General features: G+C 52.2%; 2 protein-coding genes across 5 annotated transcripts; both read left to right on the forward strand.

Annotated features, from left to right (window-relative positions):
* Positions 1-420: 420 nt before the first annotated feature.
* Positions 421-7,896, forward strand: letmd1 (LETM1 domain containing 1). The gene is made up of 9 exons (XM_088634499.1): positions 421-568; positions 2,029-2,186; positions 3,304-3,407; positions 4,501-4,583; positions 4,775-4,961; positions 5,048-5,149; positions 5,452-5,604; positions 6,133-6,229; positions 6,467-7,896. Exons 1-9 carry the CDS (start codon positions 450-452, stop codon positions 6,541-6,543), a joined length of 1,080 nt encoding a protein of 359 aa, XP_088490625.1. The 5' UTR covers positions 421-449; the 3' UTR covers positions 6,544-7,896.
* A 134-nt stretch (positions 7,897-8,030) lies between these two features.
* Positions 8,031-15,171, forward strand: LOC148678597 (uncharacterized). 4 transcript variants are annotated; one of them, XM_088634584.1, is made up of 5 exons: positions 8,031-9,352; positions 9,504-9,613; positions 13,301-13,422; positions 13,784-14,250; positions 14,439-15,171. In XM_088634584.1, exons 3-5 carry the CDS (start codon positions 13,311-13,313, stop codon positions 14,610-14,612), a joined length of 753 nt encoding a protein of 250 aa, XP_088490710.1. In that variant the 5' UTR covers positions 8,031-9,352; positions 9,504-9,613; positions 13,301-13,310; the 3' UTR covers positions 14,613-15,171. The 4 variants fall into 4 exon arrangements, with proteins under 4 accessions (XP_088490710.1, XP_088490702.1, XP_088490691.1 ...); XM_088634576.1 differs by lacking the exon at positions 9,504-9,613 and adding an exon at positions 12,866-13,000; XM_088634595.1 differs by lacking the exon at positions 8,031-9,352 and adding an exon at positions 12,866-13,000 and having other exon boundaries at positions 9,511-9,613.
* The last annotated feature ends 2,371 nt before the right edge of the window (positions 15,172-17,542 follow it).

Below are 17,542 nucleotides of genomic sequence, written 5' to 3' on the forward strand. Positions count from 1 at the left end.
TCTGTTAATCATACACCGATCACGTAGCATCATCTCTTGAGTCAGAAACAGCGGCTAGCAAGTTCAGATGAGGCTGTGTCCAGTTCTGTGTGCCGAAATTGATAGAAGCAGTACCCTTACAGCAAGGTATTTTTGGAAATGCGGGAGTTAAGTACAGAAACAAGTTAACCAAAAGTCTGAACATGCAAGCATATTAATTAAGGTAATACAATTAGCATTAACTATTCATAGCAAGACTGAAAACCAGCAGAACACCTTCCCCTCCCTATTCCTTGTTGTCTACCCGCTCATCCCATACAAAAACAAACGCGCGTCAATGTTACTTTACTGTAGGACACGCTCGTGTTCACGAAGGTATACGGTAGTACCGGTATAGCGGAAGTTTCTCCTCCGACTCGATGGCAGCCGCGTTTCCGGCGGTTCGCCCCTGCAGAGGTGCCCTTACCAAGATGGCGCTGTCCAGGACGGGGATGTGCTGTGGCTCGGCTGCTATGTTACTGTACGGAATGCGAACTAATGTGGTCCTGGTGGGCGCCACATCTTTAACGTTAGCTTCCAGACAACTGAGGTATTGTATTTTGGATCGGGGTTTGCAAGCCCATTAAACGCCACGTGTGTACACCTTAATACTGAAAATGTTGCTGTTACCTATCTTCCCTTCCTGTACGGAATAAGAACACTTCATAGTAGTAATTAAAATCCGATCTAACATCGCTGGTTATTTAATGCATGCTGTTTATCAGTGTAGATGTATAGGACTATCTTCGCTGTCATCGGCAGCGATGAACGGCGAAATCTTTTGCTTCAAAGCAACGAAGACAACATACTAACGGTTTAAATTGGTTTCCAGTTAGCTCTGGGAACGTCACACGAATCAAGTATCTGATGATCGTTGCTACGCGTTTAGACATCGCATTCAAGGTCAGTTGAAGTGACATAGTAGCTCTTAAATATCATTCTCCTCTTGCTGTCCGGGAGGCTGGACCGATACCGGCGCCTTTACACTGCGCGGTTTTTGAATCGGTAGCGAACAAGATAAGGTGCTAAACGAACTGATCACCCCCCAAGGCCCTTTAGGGTGTGTTGTTAGAAGTTGCCTCGTAAGCGTGACAATGCGAAGTGTGTCGTCCGTTTGCGTGGGCAACCGTCATGTTCTCCAGACAGCAGCACATTCCTCTTTGAAGTCGACCTGCTACATTCTGAGCATACCGCCGACATAAGGTGGAAGCAGAATGTCGCCTGAGGCTCCCAGACCATCACTCGCCCAGGCACCCTTCTCTGTTCCCTTTCCCTTGGGGGTCTGTTTTGTTTCACCTGCTTGTGGGGCGCCCTGAGGTTGTACCCGATTACGAAAATGTCGGGAGGGGATTGTGGGTAGGACGATTTGTGTTCGTTGCTCAGGGGCAAAACAAAATATGAAATCCTCAAAAACCTTTGCAGTTACATAGTACTTTGCATCCCAAAGGAATCGATTGCATTACATAGAGGAGGGAACTCACTTTTGTTTCACTACTTGGTAGAACAGGAGGAGCAGTACGAAATTGCTTCACCAGTTGAATTCTGGGAGAATTGTAGCTAGATCTGACCTTGCCTGCACAGAGTGCAATGGCACCCAGGACACTGGGATTAGCAGCCCTGCTCTTTAGAAAACAGGTCGTCATGCCTCACCTCAGTATTTCATCCAAAGGATGACGCCTCCTGCAGTAAAGAGTCCCCAGTCACCACAAGGGGGACATGGGTTTGGGAATACTGGTTCAGAAGAAAGAGTGCCCCCTGCTGGTCCACGAACACCACCTGCAGCAGCAACCTGGTTTAATTTATGAGGTCTTCCCCCCTATCACTGATCTGTCCCAGCCCTGCTTAGCAGATGGTGGTAATGCTGCTGCCCCTGGCTTAAATGCAATGGCACTAGTTGAAAATGTACAAAACTATTTTAACTTTTTTTTAACAAAACACCTCCTGTGTTCCTTTAATTCAAACTGTTCCTGTCCCCTACCCCTCTTTCTCTCGCCCTCTGTGTGGTGGCAGCCTTGCAGGGCTGTGGCACTGCCAGTACTCCACCAAAGCCAAGCAGAGCCTGAGCCGGCGGGTCTTGACGCGACTGAAAAGAGCCAATGAGAAGTACGAGCACTTCCTGCGCAGGCGTTTTCCCCGCTTCCACCTGCTCTATCACACCTTCATGACAGGTGAGTCTCCAGACACCTGCTTCCACCTGCTCTATCACACCTTCATGACAGGTGAGTCTCCAGACACCTGCTTCCACCTGCTCTATCACACCTTCATGACAGGTGAGTCTCCAGACACCTGCTTCCACCTGCTCTATAATAATTAATAATAATAATTGTTTACACTTATATAGCGCTTTTCTGGACACTCCACTCAAAGCGCTTTACAGGTAATGGGGACTCCCCTCCACCACCACCAGTGTGCAGCCCTACCTGGATGATGTGATGGCAGCCATAGTGTGCCAGAACGCTCACCACACACCAGCTATCAGTGGGGAGGAGAGCAGAGTGATGGAGCCAGTTCAGAGATGGGGATTATTAGGAGGCCATGATTGGTAGGGGCCAATGGGAAATTTGGCCAGGATGCCGGGGTTACACCCCAATTATTTTCAAGAGATGCCCCTGGGATTTTTCATGACCACAGAGAGTGGGGACCTCAGTTTTACGTCTCATCTGAAGGACGGCGCCTGTTTACAGTATAGTGTCCCCATCATTATACTGGGGCATTAGGACCGACACAGACCGCAGGGTGAGCGCCCCCTGCTGGGCCCACTAACACCTCTTCCAGCAGCAACCTTAGTCTTTCCCAGGAGGTCTCCCATCCAGGTACTGACCAGGCTCACACCTGCTGAGCTTCAGGGGGCTGCCAGTGGTGAGTTGCAGAGTGATATGGCTGCTATCACACCTTCAGGACAGGTGAGTCCCACCAGCCTCCCCCGCAGGGCCATGATGGAGCTCATCTCAGAACCTTCTTGTGTTACTAATCATTTGCTATTCAGATGCTTTTCAGGAATCTTTATCCTTGAATCAGACCCACCCTACCCCTTATGTGATCTCCTATCTATTCCTCAGGAATTTCACTGACACGCTTGTCTCCGGCAAAGTTAGTTGCTGTATATTATCTTTATTCCTAAGCTGTTACGGAACCAATAGTTTTGGCTTTAATAAACTTCCCTGAGGTAATTAACTGATTTAGCGAAAGATGAGCAATTCCCATAGTACCCCCCTCCAGCCCAGAGTGGACCCATCGCTCATGGGGATTAATGTCAGTTCATTAATGGAATGTCGACCCCCCCAGGATTCCGGCTTCTCTTCCGAGACGTCAAGGAGATCCAGAGAATCAAGGCAAAGAACCTGAGCTTCCAGCAGCTGCCATACCGGGACATGGAGACCCTCAGGCAGGTGAGTCCGGGGCCCCCTGCTGGCCATCGCTCGGAGTGCCCTCAGTCAGTGCCATGTGTGTAATTCGTAGTCTTTGGTTGTTTTGATTTTTCTTTGGAATCTCCAATTTCTAATCGACTTCAAGTTCAAGTTTATTCTCATTATACTCATACACAGGTATATGGTGTAAAGAAATGCTATTTAGCTAGCTCTCAGCTCTGCGGTAAGTAGTACAAAAAACAACAACACAATTGTATAAGAAAAGGAAGACAGACACAACAGGCAATGTGCAGAACAACAACAGGTAACAGGTAACGTGCAAAACAGTCATTTTCCATGTTACCTGAAATTATTTTCAATGTGTTACGTTTAGGTTTTATACATTATTGCACATACAAGGTTATTTCTGTGGATAAAATATTTCCAGATGCACTTAACCCCTGTAGTAGTTAGGCTACTGTAAGACACACCCACTCATGAAGAAGGCGTCCACAGCAGCCAGTCTCCTGTCCCTCCTCTTCCTGCAGAGAGGACATCATTCTGCCTCTCCAGCAGTGTGGGTGACGCACACTGACTGGGTGTCTCTGGTTTCCCTCATGTCATTACTCTGCCCTTGTGTGTGGATTCTCTTCCTGCCGCCAGCTGTCCAGAACACGAACATCTAATCCTGATCTCAACTCCCCTTTCTTGTCCTCCTCTTTCCTGTCCCCTACCTGTCTCCCTCTCCCTCCTCTCCCTCACGTCTCTCCCTCTCCCTCTCCCTCTCCCTCACCGGTCTCCCTCTCCCTCCTCCTCTCTCCTGTCCCTCACCTGTCTCCCTCTCCCTCCTCCTCTCTCCTGTCCCTCACCTGTCTCCCTCTCCCTCCTCCTCTCTCCTGTCCCTCACCTGTCTCCCTCTCCCTCCTCCTCTCTCCTGTCCCTCACCTGTCTCCCTCTCCCTCCTCCTCTCCCTCTCCCTCACCTGTCTCCCTCTCCCTCCTCCTCTCTCCTCTCCCTCCTCCTGTCTCCTGTCCCCTACCCGTCTCCCTCTCCCTCACCTCTCTCCATCTCCCTCACCTCTCTCCATCTCCCTCCTCCTCTCCTCCTGTCTCCCTGTCGTGCTCCTCTCTCTCAGTTCCGCAGGGACATCGTTAAGGCTGCTCCATTGGTGCTGATCTCCATCCCACCCTTTGCGAACTACCTGGTCTTCGTGCTCATGTGAGTGTGTCCCCGCCGCAAGGCCTGGTGCATTACCTCCGGGGGTGCTTTGGGTTTTAAGGGTAAATTGCTGCAGGTTCTTTCTGTTGCCTTGCTATGGATCTCTGTGTCGGCCCCCTGCGGCCCTCAGGTCCCTCTCTCTGGAAACGGAAGAGCTGGGCGCAGGAAGGTTCTCTTCCTCCCCTCGGCAGGTACCTGTTCCCCCGGCAGCTCCTGATCAGGCACTTCTGGACGCCGCAGCAGCAGCTGGAGTTCCAGCAGATCTACCACCGCCAGCGGGCGCAGCAGTGCCCGGCGATCCTCGGGAGGCTGGCGAGAGAGGTGCCCTGCGTCACCAACAAGCCACTGCAGAGCCAGCTGCTGCACCTGTGCAACAAGGTACCCAGCGCCTGGGCAGCCCGGCCGAGCCCCGCGGTCAGCGCCTGGGCAGCCCGAGACTGAGTCCCGCTGTCCTCTGTGTCCAGGTTCAGAGCGGCGCCCACCCCAGCGTGTCGGAGATCCAGGCTGTCCGCAGGCTCTTCGCCGGACCACCCCTGGGGATGAATCGGCTAGATGCTGAGCACATGGTGAGCCAGCAGGGGGCGATAGTCAATACTCGCTTAAATGCAGCTCCCCTTTTTTACTTTCCCCTCTCTCTCTCCTTTTTCTGAAATGTGCAGTTCCTGTTCATGCTAGTGCTGCCTGTTCTGGAGCCATTAAAATCAACATTTATTGGTTTTGTTAAAATCTCAATCTCAATCTCAATCTCTGTTTCGATTAAATAAATCTCTGAGAAAGTTATTTCTCTGTGTTCCCCCCCTCTCTCTCTCACTGTGTGCTCCCCCCTCTCTCTCTCTCACTGTGTTCCCGTCTCTCTGTCTCCCCACAGAGGTTACTCTGCTCCCAGCTCTTCCTCACGCCCCGCCTCCCGGCTGTCCTGATTCGCCACCGCCTCTGGGACCACGCCTCCAAGCTGCTGCATCTGGACCGTGCTCTGAGCATGCTGGGATTGCACCAGCTGACTGACCCGGAGCTCCGTCAGGTCAGTGAACACACCTGTTCTGACCGTCTTCTGTGTTTTCCTTCCGGAACCTGCCAGCCTGTGCAGTGGATTGCGAATTTGATACATATTTCTATGGATTTCATGTAATTTGCTTCAGGAGTTTCATCCTTCATGTGTCTCTGTGAACCTTGGTGCTTTGCTGTCTGTTGCTCTGTTCCCTGTTAGTCTGGGTTGCATCCTTTTAATAAGGAATGTGCTGAAACGTCCAGGAAATGGTCAATTTATAAACCAGGACACCAGGAGCATGGTCTTGGAATCTTAGGAAATGCACTACCTTTGGTGTTTATTTTGAAAGAAATCTCAGATTGTTGTTGATTGTTGTCATTCTGTGCAGTGGCTCAGAAACTACAGAAGGGCACAATTTCAGACTGTGACCCGAGCCCAGCAATGTCTGCCAGATGTTCTGATTTGCCACAACATAGCTCCAATGCTGGCCTGTTAGCCTGTGACTGACTGTGGTTGACCTGTTGTGTCTTGATTATAACGCCCTGCCCGTCGCTTGGCCAGGCCTGTTACCTGCGGGGGCTCGACTCTACCTGTCTCAGCACTAACGAGTGCAGGGAGTGGCTCTATCAGTGGCTGCAGCTCACCACGCACCTCAAAGGTCAGTATCTCATCGAGAACGGGACACAGGCGCACTCGCCACATCTCTACGGAAGATCAAACACTCACCTAGCAGTAAAACACAAACTGATATCGGCTCTTGGGGCGTGCTTCCATTTGACTTATTTCTGTGCTGTTTCTGTAACCCTGTCTAGAGTTGCTAATGAGCACTCGTCGATTATCCCCCTCTCTGACCTCTTTCTGCTTTCGCTCTCTCTCCACCTCCTTTCTTTCTCAGTCTCGGAGGCCTCTCTCCTGCTGCACAGCATGGTTCTCCTTTCCATCAACTACCCCAGGGGTGCGGGACGCCTGTGAGAGAGAGGCCGTTCCCAGTCCGCCAGGCCGTCCCTGTCCGCGCCCACCCGTTCTTGGCTGAGGGGCGACGCCAGACCCCCCCCCCCCCAGGGCACTCTGACACAGGGACCAGCTCTGAGAGGAAGCCGCTCAGCCCAGTAAATGCGCCCAAGGGCGACGAGAGAGAGGCCCCCCTGCCCTCCGCGTGACCGTCTGGGAGTTCGTGCCTGCCGCCCAGATGGCACCACCGGCCTGCCGCTCTGGCACCACAAAGGGCAGCACCCAGGAGGAAGGTGGCACAGATCTGGGACCAGCGGCGGATGACAGGAAGAGAGCCGCCCGCAGACAGAAAGATAATGGGGGGTGCCGGGGCGGCCCACCTAAGGGACAAGCCATGCCACACTGCTGGAAAGGGGGGTGGCTGAAGGGGACCTTGGCTCGGCTGCAGCCAGCAAGTCGCCTGTGAGGCGCGAGGCGCACTGCTCTGAGACCTCGGGCTCCAGGGGCCGTGAGACGCCTTGATCTCGGGGTGGTGCATCTTATTGTTTCCAAAAAAAACCTCTTAAGGTTGCCCACCTGCCTGGGAACAGCCGATTACAGCATGGGTGTTTTTCACAACTGTGTCCCCCCCGGACCGCACGCAGGGGAGAACGTGGAACGTGGAAGAGTAGAGCTGCTTTTTTTTTTTGCTGCAAAACAACCACGCCCACCCTCTTTCTCCTCCATTCCTGACCTCGCTTGAAATCAAGTCTGTCTGCTTTCACAGAGGCCCAGCGTGTCCGTGCCTGGCAGTCTGCTGCCGGACCACTCGGCTCTGCGTCCCCCTCGGTGGCTGACTCTGCTCATAGACCCCCCCCCCCCAACATCCCCAGCAAAGTAGCCCCTGAGAAAAGCTCCTAAAGGGGGATTGAGCTTGTCACTGGGGAGCACGTTAGTGTGGCACTCCGGTCGTTGTTCTCCCAATGTCAAGGCAGAGGAACCTGGTGTTTCTTCTTGCTGGAATGGTTCCTCAGCCCGAGCGAATGAAAACCTGAAGCAGCAGCAGCAGCAGCAGTGTCCGGGCTGAGACAGCGGCGAGGGTGAAAAGGACGTCAGCACACGGAAACCAAGACTCTTCCAGCATTCCTGCGCCCGTCTGCCACACAGAAACTGCTTCGCCAGCTGTCAGAAAGGGGGCGCCATTAACGGAGGTCCATTGCAGAGTCCATTGACAGTGTTAAACCTACAGATGTGATTGAGCTTGGGGCTTTTCAGACAACTTCACCGTGATTTCATATTTCATGAAATGTCACTGTAGAACTGTGTACTTGCAGTCGACAACAAGATGACTGAATCACGTGCTAAAACTGCTTGTTAAAGGAGAACGCAAAACAATCTTGTGATCTTTTTATTTATTTATCGACTAATGTGTACTCCACATGCGTCTTTATTGTGTAGGGATGGGGGTAGCTCACGCTGCAGGAAACTGCACAGCACAGGGACACACGGCTTTGGAGAGAATCCCTGCGGCGGGGACGCGCTTTGGGCTTGTGCCGTTTGTTAAAATCTCCCCCTGTCTGTGTCGAATAAGGTGGTCACCCTGGAGCAGGAATCTACCCATACAGGGTCAGGTCCTCCGCCGTTTCTAGCTGCAAAGGCAGGCTGGGCACGGCGGGGCGTGTCCGTACCGCAGGTCCGGTTCAGTGGCCCGCGACGCCACTGTCCTCACTGCCTTCTCCCGCTCCTCGGAATCCGGTGGCATTTCGGAAAAGTGAAAAGGCAGGAATTCCCCAGCGGCGTGTTGTGCTGTTCCCTACTTTCTTTCTGGGAAAATGGTGGGGGGTATTTGTGCGAATAAACTGGCTCTGTGCCCTCTTCCCCGACATGCGTGCCAACGAGTCAGATGTGCCTTGTTGGTGTACAGAACAGTACAGTACGTTTTCTGTTGGGTGGGGCTTGACTTTTACCCCCAGACACAGTACTTTTTTTAAAAGTCAATAAGCATAATGATGTATAGGAGAAAAGGTGGAGAGCTGAACGGGAGTCAGTGGAAAGGTCCTGGAATGCGAGACTCTCCTTTCGCACATCTCTGACATGTCGGACATGAAACGGAGAAATCGTTAAGACGCTGTGTGAGCCTTTCGCAATAAATGTTCCTCAGTGTTTTTTTTTAGGAACCCAAGTTTGAGTCATAGACAAACGCAGCCCAACAGATTATTTTCACAACAAACAGAGAAACAAACCCCGAGTACGAGACGCAGAATGGACACTACTGTAGGGGGAAGTGTGTTTATGATTAGGAACAGGAAGCATTTTTTTACACAAAGAGGTGTGGGGGTGTGCAACAGGCTACCCAGTTTTGCCGTTGAAGCCGATACTCTGGCTCCCCTCAAGAAACGGCTGGATGAGATCATCATCTCAATTAGCTACTAGAAGTCAAACAACGAGCCGAATGACTTCGTTTGTTATCGGCGTTACGGGGTTGGGGAGGGGGGGTTATATTTCAAATCTAGGGAACACAAAAATATTTTGCCCAGCACACTCCTAAAAACGCCATGCCAGCAGCGAACACACACCGCTTTGAACTCGACTGAAAGACGAGAAAGACACTCGGCGGGTTTTCGCTGCAGAGACGAAGTTCCTGTTTCTCTGCTTTTTGCGTCTGAGAAAATTTGGAAAAGTCCGCCCCTTCCCTCCGGGGGAAACGAGCCTCTTCTCGAGCAATGTGACCAGAAGTAGCGTCCGTGTCCACACAGCCTGCGGGCCCGGAGCTGCACCTCTGTCCTCATGCGGATCCGTGGCTCCTCTCGCTCCTTCGTCGGACAGCGGCCGGATGAGATCACGGCGGCGAGTAAGTAGGGGCTTCCGTCCGCCGGGTACGACTTCGGTGTGTGCGCAAAACAGCGACCAAACTCCGCTGCCCCCCGCAGACCTGCCGAGAGGCGTTTCGGCTTTATCTTGAAGTTTCTGAGAATGACCTGATTTGTACCTCTGAACAGTAGTGAGAAGATACACAAGAGTCTTTCGTGTGGAGTGTCCTGGCCATACCGGCTCCACGTACGGAAGCCCTTGCGTGGAATAACCTCTGTTCATCAGCGACGTTACAATACCGGTAATTCTGTTGTGTTTTAAAGGCATGTCGGATCGGTTGTTTTGTAAGTCCGATCATAGTCGTTTGATGCAGTATAGTCTTTGTTACACGGAAAATAAACATCTTTAAGCTTCGGTGGAGGGGAGAGACTCCGTCACACGAATAATGTATCATGTTCGTAAAAGGTCGTTACTTATTTCTAGAAATAGGAGTAGAAGTCGCGTTTCTTTTCTTTAGTATAATTGTCATAATAGTGTAACTTAAATTGTAACAAGTAATGATTTCGTTTAAAAGAAGACGAGAATAAGTTGCCGTCTCGGTGTATTCCTAAAATTGTCGACAGTAACACAGTAGCATTATTATATTAATAAGAATTCCGACCAGACTGATCCTGGGGGAAAAAAATCAAACCCTCACCTTGGTTTGAGACCCAAGTCAACACTCAGGGGGTGTTCATTGCTTCAGGAGATGTTGCTTTGACCGATACTCATAAAAAAAACAAACAAATCATTTCAACCCATCCAGCGTTTACCCACTACACGGACCCACAATGAGGTTTACGTTTATTGGACGCAACTGGAAACTATGTGGAGGTGCATTTCAATCTGGAAACAAAACAGAGGAGGCGCTTCTTTACACAAAGAGTGGCGGGAGTGTGGAACAGCCTGCCCAGTCAATGTCGTTGAAGCCACGTTTCTTTCAAGACACTGCAGGAGGAGGATTAATTAGGTGCTGAGCAGGTAAGCGAGCTGGGTGGGCTATATGGAACGGGGAGCCCTGCGAGAGCGAGCACCTGCAGGGATGGAGCACAGAAATTATCAGCTATCGGCTTGAAACCTTTTCCAGCCCTGTGCTGGCACTGTGTTGGCTGGGTTTCCTCCCACGCTGCCACGCCACACCAGACTGAAAGGAGGGAGAAACTCTCTGGGCTCCTGCGGGCTGAACACCTGTGAGAGCTTTGCCCTGGGTTCGAGACGAAGCGATTGTCAGTGCCGGCAGCCGGGAGGAGGGGTGCAGCCTTTCGTCCTCCCTCTCACGAGCTGCCGTTTGTGGCACGTTCTCTGTGCTTCTCACACGCTCTGCACCTGGCTGTCCAAAACCAGTTCTATATTTACACTTCCCCCCGGCCCGCCTGTAACTGTCTCTCTGTCCCGAAACAGCTTCCCCCTTCTGGCCGCAGCCAAGACGCTGGGGGCTTTCCTTCTGTCAGGATCGCACTGCGCCAAGAGCCCTCAGGACAGCGGCTCACGTCCCAAACGAGAGAGGAGTCACAAGACAGAAGGAGATGGATGTGCCTTCTTAGCGAAATAATTATCCCCCCGCCCATTCTCTAACCCCGCTTCTGGCAGTGCAGGGTCATGGAACAGCCAGAGGCTGTCCTGGCAAGCAGTGGGCACAAGGCAGGGTACACCCTGGACAGGACGCCAGTCCATCGCAGGGCACACACAGACACACGCGTGGACACACCCACACCAGGGCCAATTGTTCCTTCCGGTGTGGTTTTGTTTTGTGGGAGGAAACTGGAGCACCCAGAGAAAACCCACATGACCACAGGGAGAACATGCAAACTCCACCCAGACAGCACCCCAGGTCTGGACCTGCGAGGTAGCGATGCTGTCCACTGCGCCAGCGCTCCTCCCCCTCCCCGTGATATAATGAGTCAAATATCAGGAAGGGAATGAGAACTCCACCTCCAGGGCTGGAGATGCCCAGGTCTCTTCTGAGACAAGCCCAGTGAAAGGCGATGTGGTTTGTAGAGGGTGTGGAGCCGGTGTGCTCTGGGGAGGAGAGGTGCTGACTCAGGCTGAGCTTGGAGATGTGTGGAATCTCACATCAGGTCACCCTGGTCTCATTCCAGCCCAGCTCTTTACTTCACTGATGCCCTAACTGGACTAACAAGTTGCTAGTTTTTCTTCTGCTCCAAAGCTGGTCTTGAGTTACTAAAGAAACACAGAGGTTAAAGGGCAACACCCCTCGTGTAGGGGCTGACAATTAAAGAGCTCGTATTTATCTCATTATTAGGGCAATTAAAAGATGCAGTCATCTAACTGAGAGATCTGCTGGAAAGAAAAGGCGTCTGGATGAGATTCTGGCGTCGATTAACTACTAATTACTAAACAAGCTGGAAGGGACGAACAGCCTCCTCTCATTCGGAACTGTTCTAATTGTAGAACATTTCACAGCCTTGAGTGATTGAACTTCATGCTTTTCTAACAGATCTGCTCATCAGCTTCACCGCGTCGGTCAGTTTGCAGCAGTTCTGGGCAACGGGGAGGGGGGGGGGGATCTTTCCCGATGGATCAAGGCTTTGGAAGGCTCTCCCAAAGGGCGTCGGAGACACGTGTCAATATGTCACCGTTCACATGTCCAGTTGCAGGAGGACAATTCAAGGATGAAGCCGTGGAGCTGAAGGAGCTTTCACAGTGGCAGGTTCTGGGATTGTCTGAACAGGCCGGCGCTGGTCCGGGATCTCCTCAGCCGTCTGCAGGACAGTGATGACGTAGGGCAGGGGTGGCTGGGCGGTGTGCCTGAAAGGGCTGAATCTGTGCCAGAAGCGTGGGGTCTTTTCCTCGAGTGGACGGACCTGCGGACTGCGTCTCGGCGGACAAGGACAACCCCCGACGCGGGGAGTTTTAGAACATCCTCGTGCTCCATCTGCAGCAGGGCCCGCCGAGCCAGCGCGCTTGGCGAAACGGATCATCCTGTCTGCAGGGCCGAAGGTGCTTTACCCTGGGTGGGCACGGGGGCCTGCCGACAAAGCCCAGACCTCCAGCAGGAGCTCCAGCCCGCCATGACACAGCCAGCCTCAGTTCCCCAGCAGCGCGCCACTTCCTCTTTCACAATCCGCTGTCACGGGCCGTTGCGTCCAGCTGTAAATCTGCAGCATTGTTTGTGTTCCCTGTCGTTAAATAGCAACTTCCCTCTTGCCTACTAAAGGTCAGTGTTATCAATGCAACTGATACTGCGCAGTGTAAGATAACAAAATTGCAATGTATCTTTTTAAAAAATACACTGGGCCTATAAAAGGTTCCCTGGCCACTTAAGAAAGCTTGCACATGAGAGGAGGCTGTTCAGCCCTTGATGCCCCTTTTGGTTTTTAATAGCTAATTAAACCAAGGATTGAACTGGCTGCTTCGCCAAGGAAACCAGGGTATTGTGTATACTAGGAGCTAGGGGTCTTAACTCCACTGGTCGGCCTTTATCAATCATGTCCTCCCAATAATCCCCAACTGTGAACTGGCTTCATCCCTCTGTTCTCCTCCCCACTGATAGCTGGTGTGTGGGGAGCGTTCTGGCGCACTATGGCTGCTGTCGCATCATCCAGGTGGCGCTGCACATTGGTGGTTGTGGAGGGGAGTCCCCATTACCTGTAAAGCGCTTTGAATGGAGTGTCCAGAAAAGAGATTTGTAAGTGTAAAGATTATTTTTATGATGGGTTTCAATGTGGCAGCTGGGCAGCCTGTTCTACACCCCCACCACTCTTTGTGTAAAGAACTCTTTCCTGTTTTCAGCCCCAAGTGTGCATCCATGTACTGTCCCTGTGTCCTGGGATTCCTGTTCTCCCCTTGATCCTCAGGTGGTCCACTGGCTCTTTGATCCAGAACAGGACTGGCAGAGGGTCGCTAGGATGTACAGGGGTTAGAGAAGTCGGGGCTACCGCTGCGCCCCTGAACAGCATTGTCTCTGTGCCCTGTTCGTCTCTTCCAGCTGGGGCGCAATGGAGGAGGCCTACGAAGAGCTGTACCAGCAGTTTATCCGACTTCGCGACATCTGCCTCCAGCAAGCCGCTCTCCTGCAGCGACTGACGTCTGCCCAGGGACGGCCCAGCGGTAAGATCGTCCCTGCTGAAGCCTGACGCGACTGTCCATCTCCGCCACGGAGGGCTGGGGGCTGCTTCCCGTGTCCTTGTGCTCTCAGCTTGTACCCTCTCCTGATAAAGCCTGAGATGGGACAATATTGGAGTATTTGTACTGGTCTCGTTTGCCAGCACTGCCCCTGGAAGTTCTTGTTGTCAAGGAAAAGGGTGCAGAGAGCTTGAGGAAACTGCCCGGGCCGACATACACATACGAACCTCCAGCCTTCGAGCATGTAGTTGTCCTCTGGTGTGTGTGGGCCCAGGAACCCGTCTCCTGTCTCCTCCTGCTACACCGTCATCATCATCAGGATTCTTCTGTTCTCTCCATCCCCCAGCTTCCTCTACAGCCCCCAGCGCCGACTCTGGCACCCCCGCCTCCATCCCTGTTCAGTGCACGGAACGGGAGAGGCGCCTCATCGAGGGCCCCTTTCCCCAGACCCCCGCTGTGGCAGCAGTGACCACGGCGCCCCCTCCTGGCCAGACGAGGAGGTGCAGCCCAGGGGTGGGAGCGAATGGGGACGATCACTGCCTCCTGCTTGAACGAATACCCAGACTGCAGCTCGGCACACGCCAGCAGGGGGGGGTCCCTGATCCCACCCAGCTGGCCACAGTGCCCCATGGGCCAGATGGCATGGGGGATAACCTGATGAAAAGAGTTACGGCGCCCTCCGGTGGAGCAGGGTGGTCACCGCAAGCAGATGAGTGGGCAGGGCCCAGCCAGTTCTACAATGCGACGGGGGCCTTGTGCAACACAGAGGCAAACACAGAAGACCAGCAGACACGAGCAGAGCGGATCAGCAAGGTAAGGCCCATGAACGTCACACCTGTAGCTTCAAAGCCAGGAGCTGGAGAGCAGAATCCACAGTTTATTGCTTGCTAGGTTATTAGGGTTTAAATATTTGCTTATTTCGCTCATGTCGATATGTTCTCAAGGTCTCTTTATCATTTAAGATTTCGTACTAAACTGTCTGTGTGTTGCCTCTCTCTCAGATGCCTTGGATGATGAGCTCCTTCCTGGACAGCGACCTCCTCAGTCGGGGGGGCCTGCTGCTGTCGGAGGTCACGCTCAACTCCCAGGTGTGCGAGTTCTGCCAAGCGGTGTTCCCCAGCGACACCACCACTCGGGGGGAGTTCCTCCGGCACCTCACGGCGCACGTCACCTAGCCGCCCCCCCCCACCCCCGCACGGCGAGCGGCCGGCTGTAGGACAACCCGCAGCACGAGCAGGGGGTAGCGGAGTTAGGGCTCAGGATGTGCTGAACGGCCCCCTGGATGTGTGCAGCTGTAACTCTGATCCAAACCAGTGCTGTCAAACTGCTCCTCAAGGGCCGGCCCAGTGCCTTCTGCTGCTCTCTCTGCAGTCGCCACCTCTCTTCCAAACCTTACCCGGCGGCTGTGGAGGGGAAGGGAGGGGCTGGTGTGGAAGTCGCATATTTGTTACAATTCTGCACCAAGGCAGGAGTGGAATTGGGTGGAAGCTGCTGTACAGACACTGGGACCATGAGCAACAACGCAGTCCATGCATGTAGCACGACCGTCACACGAGCTGTGGTTGAACCTGCTCTCCCCTAGATGGAGCCAGCCTACAGCTTGTGCGTTTTGATCTCCCATCTTGGCAACCTTATTAAGAAGGCATTCATTAACTGTTTCCCCAGTTTATGTAAGAAAATGTAACATTTGCAGCCAACGGTTTGCTTATGAGTAAACTACTAATATTCCCTTGATTACAGCTATGTTGATCTGTTTGTTATGATTTTCAGAGCTCTTTTTTGTGGGCAATTTAAAAAAAATGTAAAAAATGTAAAAATGTAAAATGGTGGTACTGTGTGAACTACTAAATTTGTAAAGCACGCTATTCTTTTCACCTTCACTTTGGAATTTGGTGCCCTCCTGTCTGTAAATTGTGCTGGAATGCTTTGGGAAGGCAAGGAATTCCACTAAAAAGTATTTGCAGGAAGGCATGCAGGAAGGCATCCAGTAACGCCTCAGTTTGGCACAGCCCTAATAAATACGAATCTGGGAATCCTGCCCGTTTCCAGCTGTTAGCTTTTAGAGACGGTGTTGAAAGGTTATGTAAATAAAATGCCCAGGGAGGTCAGTGCAGCAGCCATGAACACAATCCAGAGACACTTGATCTTAGCCAGAAGGGGCAGAAGCGTTGGTGGTACAGTGGTGAGTGTTTCAACAGTTGACCCACATTCATTTTCCAAAAAACAGTCCAAAGACATGCTTGTAGGTAAACTGGCTTCTGGGGAAGTTGTCCCTGGTGTGTACGCGTGTTTGTGTGTGCCCGGTGAGGGACTGGGGTCCCATCCAGGGTGGACCCTGCCTTGCTCCCGTTGCTTGCCGGGAGAGGCGCCGGCGGGGTACCCATACTGGATCAAGCTGGGAGAAAATGGATGAATGGAGGTAGTGACTGGCTCCAGTGGGGCAGCAGCTGCAGTACCAGTTTCAACCATGGTGAGGCAGCAGATTCTTTTGTTCTGGCAGTTGTTGCTTGTTTTTGTTTTACAAACAAGATGGAGGCCCGTCTGGGCACTGGCATTGTTCTCCGTTAAGTGGATTCTTAGGGGAGAGAAAGATGGAGCAAAAACTAGCAGTACAGCTGATAAAACAGTTAACCCACAAGATTTCCACACAGGAAACTAAGAGTAAAGGGAAGTGGGGCGGTGGTATCTTACACAAAAAAAGTGACTGTTTAAACAAAGGGTCTTTACAGCAAAGAGAAATACACTACAAATACAGAAAGACTAGTGATGGGCTGTATGGTTCTTTTTTCCAGTAGACCTACAGACTTAATAAGGATCCTGAAGACCCTGAATAGGAACAGCTGTCTGTTTAAAACTGTATAAATTGGTACTACCCCAGGAGGAACATGAGTGTGGCATGAGGCTAAAGAGATCCACAGCCTTACCTCATGTAGATAAAAGGAACAGACCTGAGGGAGAGAACACGGACACCTACTGCTACACTGAACCCCCAAGGAAGCGGTGAGCTCACCAGCACTACTGAAGAGCACACAGTGGTGAAGAGCTGGTGACGTTGAGTCCAGTAGTCATGGGGTTGGTCATGACTGCGCTGACCAGCTGCGTCAACCCAGGGAGTTCTTCAGGAATAGCCGCATGCCCTTCAGGGATGAACTAGCTCCAGCCATGGTCATCCTATGTTACTGCTCTGAATGGGTGTTTACGAAAATACCTTCCCCTATGGCCAGTGGCTATTCCAGATGTTATCCCTGCATTTCAGTTATTTCTGCCACATCACGTACAGCAGGTGTCCATTTAAAACACACACGCAAGCCCATGCAGGAGAAATGACCCTAGCCCAGAGTTACTTGGGCCAGCTCAGTGCTTAGGCAGGTCAAACCCTGACCAAGTGGTGTTCGTGCCCCGACAGCATTTCATTTTCTAGGCTGTAATGAAGTACACTCTGGAAAGCATGTTGGAGAATCCAGCATCCTTTTTTATCCCATCATGAAAGAGGTTGCCCCTGCCACTAGACTGTTTACAACCAGCAGTGAAGACCAGAGCAGCCCTGGCTCTGCAGCATGAGAGCCAGCAGACCCAGCCCCTACCATGAGCTGCATCTACCCGCCAGGGCCAGCAGAGGGCGCCCCCGCTCACACCTTCTCTTCCCCAGGTACAGCTCTGACGCACCAGGTGCCTGTTTCACCACACGGCCTGGTTAGGAAGGTGTGGGCGTGAGGCGATGTTCTGCTGGCAACGCTCCGGGGAGAGGGTTTTCGGCGCGTGGGAACGCTCAGGTATTCACACCTGTCCGAGCGCCCTGCCAGAGGTAAGGCCACTGAGCAGCTCGAAGACGAAGGGGGACAAGTGAAAGCCCCGCATTCAAGAAATTCCGTTTTGCAGTCGAGTTGTGCATGTACTACCCGATAGATCCAGATGAACTAGATTGTTGGGCAGCACCACTGTGGAACGGCAGCTATTCATTCGGCATTATCAAACAGTTACGATTTCGCAACATTCTTTTCAAAAAGGGAGGCGCAGTAGCTCACTGTTCTAATGGCAATGAATCACTGCAGGTCCAGAGCCACATTAGGAAACAGATTCAGATTATGTAACTAAACAGCCTCAT

The sequence above is a fragment of the Lepisosteus platostomus genome, chromosome 1, assembly GCF_059453375.1.
Source record: "Lepisosteus platostomus isolate fLepPlt1 chromosome 1, fLepPlt1.hap1, whole genome shotgun sequence".
NCBI lineage: Eukaryota > Metazoa > Chordata > Actinopteri > Semionotiformes > Lepisosteidae > Lepisosteus > Lepisosteus platostomus.

Excerpts from the sequence above, each read along its gene's own strand:
- letmd1 (XM_088634499.1), top strand. The coding sequence starts at position 450 with ATGGCGCTGTCCAGGACGGGGATGTGCTGTGGCTCGGCTGCTATGTTA. Across the intron at positions 2,187-3,303 it reads CTATCACACCTTCATGACAG|GATTCCGGCTTCTCTTCCGA; the intron begins GTGAGTCTCCAG and ends CGACCCCCCCAG. Across the intron at positions 3,408-4,500 it reads ACATGGAGACCCTCAGGCAG|TTCCGCAGGGACATCGTTAA; the intron begins GTGAGTCCGGGG and ends CCTCTCTCTCAG.
- LOC148678597 (XM_088634584.1), top strand. The coding sequence starts at position 13,311 with ATGGAGGAGGCCTACGAAGAGCTGTACCAGCAGTTTATCCGACTTCGC. Across the intron at positions 13,423-13,783 it reads TGCCCAGGGACGGCCCAGCG|CTTCCTCTACAGCCCCCAGC; the intron begins GTAAGATCGTCC and ends TCCATCCCCCAG. Across the intron at positions 14,251-14,438 it reads GAGCAGAGCGGATCAGCAAG|ATGCCTTGGATGATGAGCTC; the intron begins GTAAGGCCCATG and ends CCTCTCTCTCAG.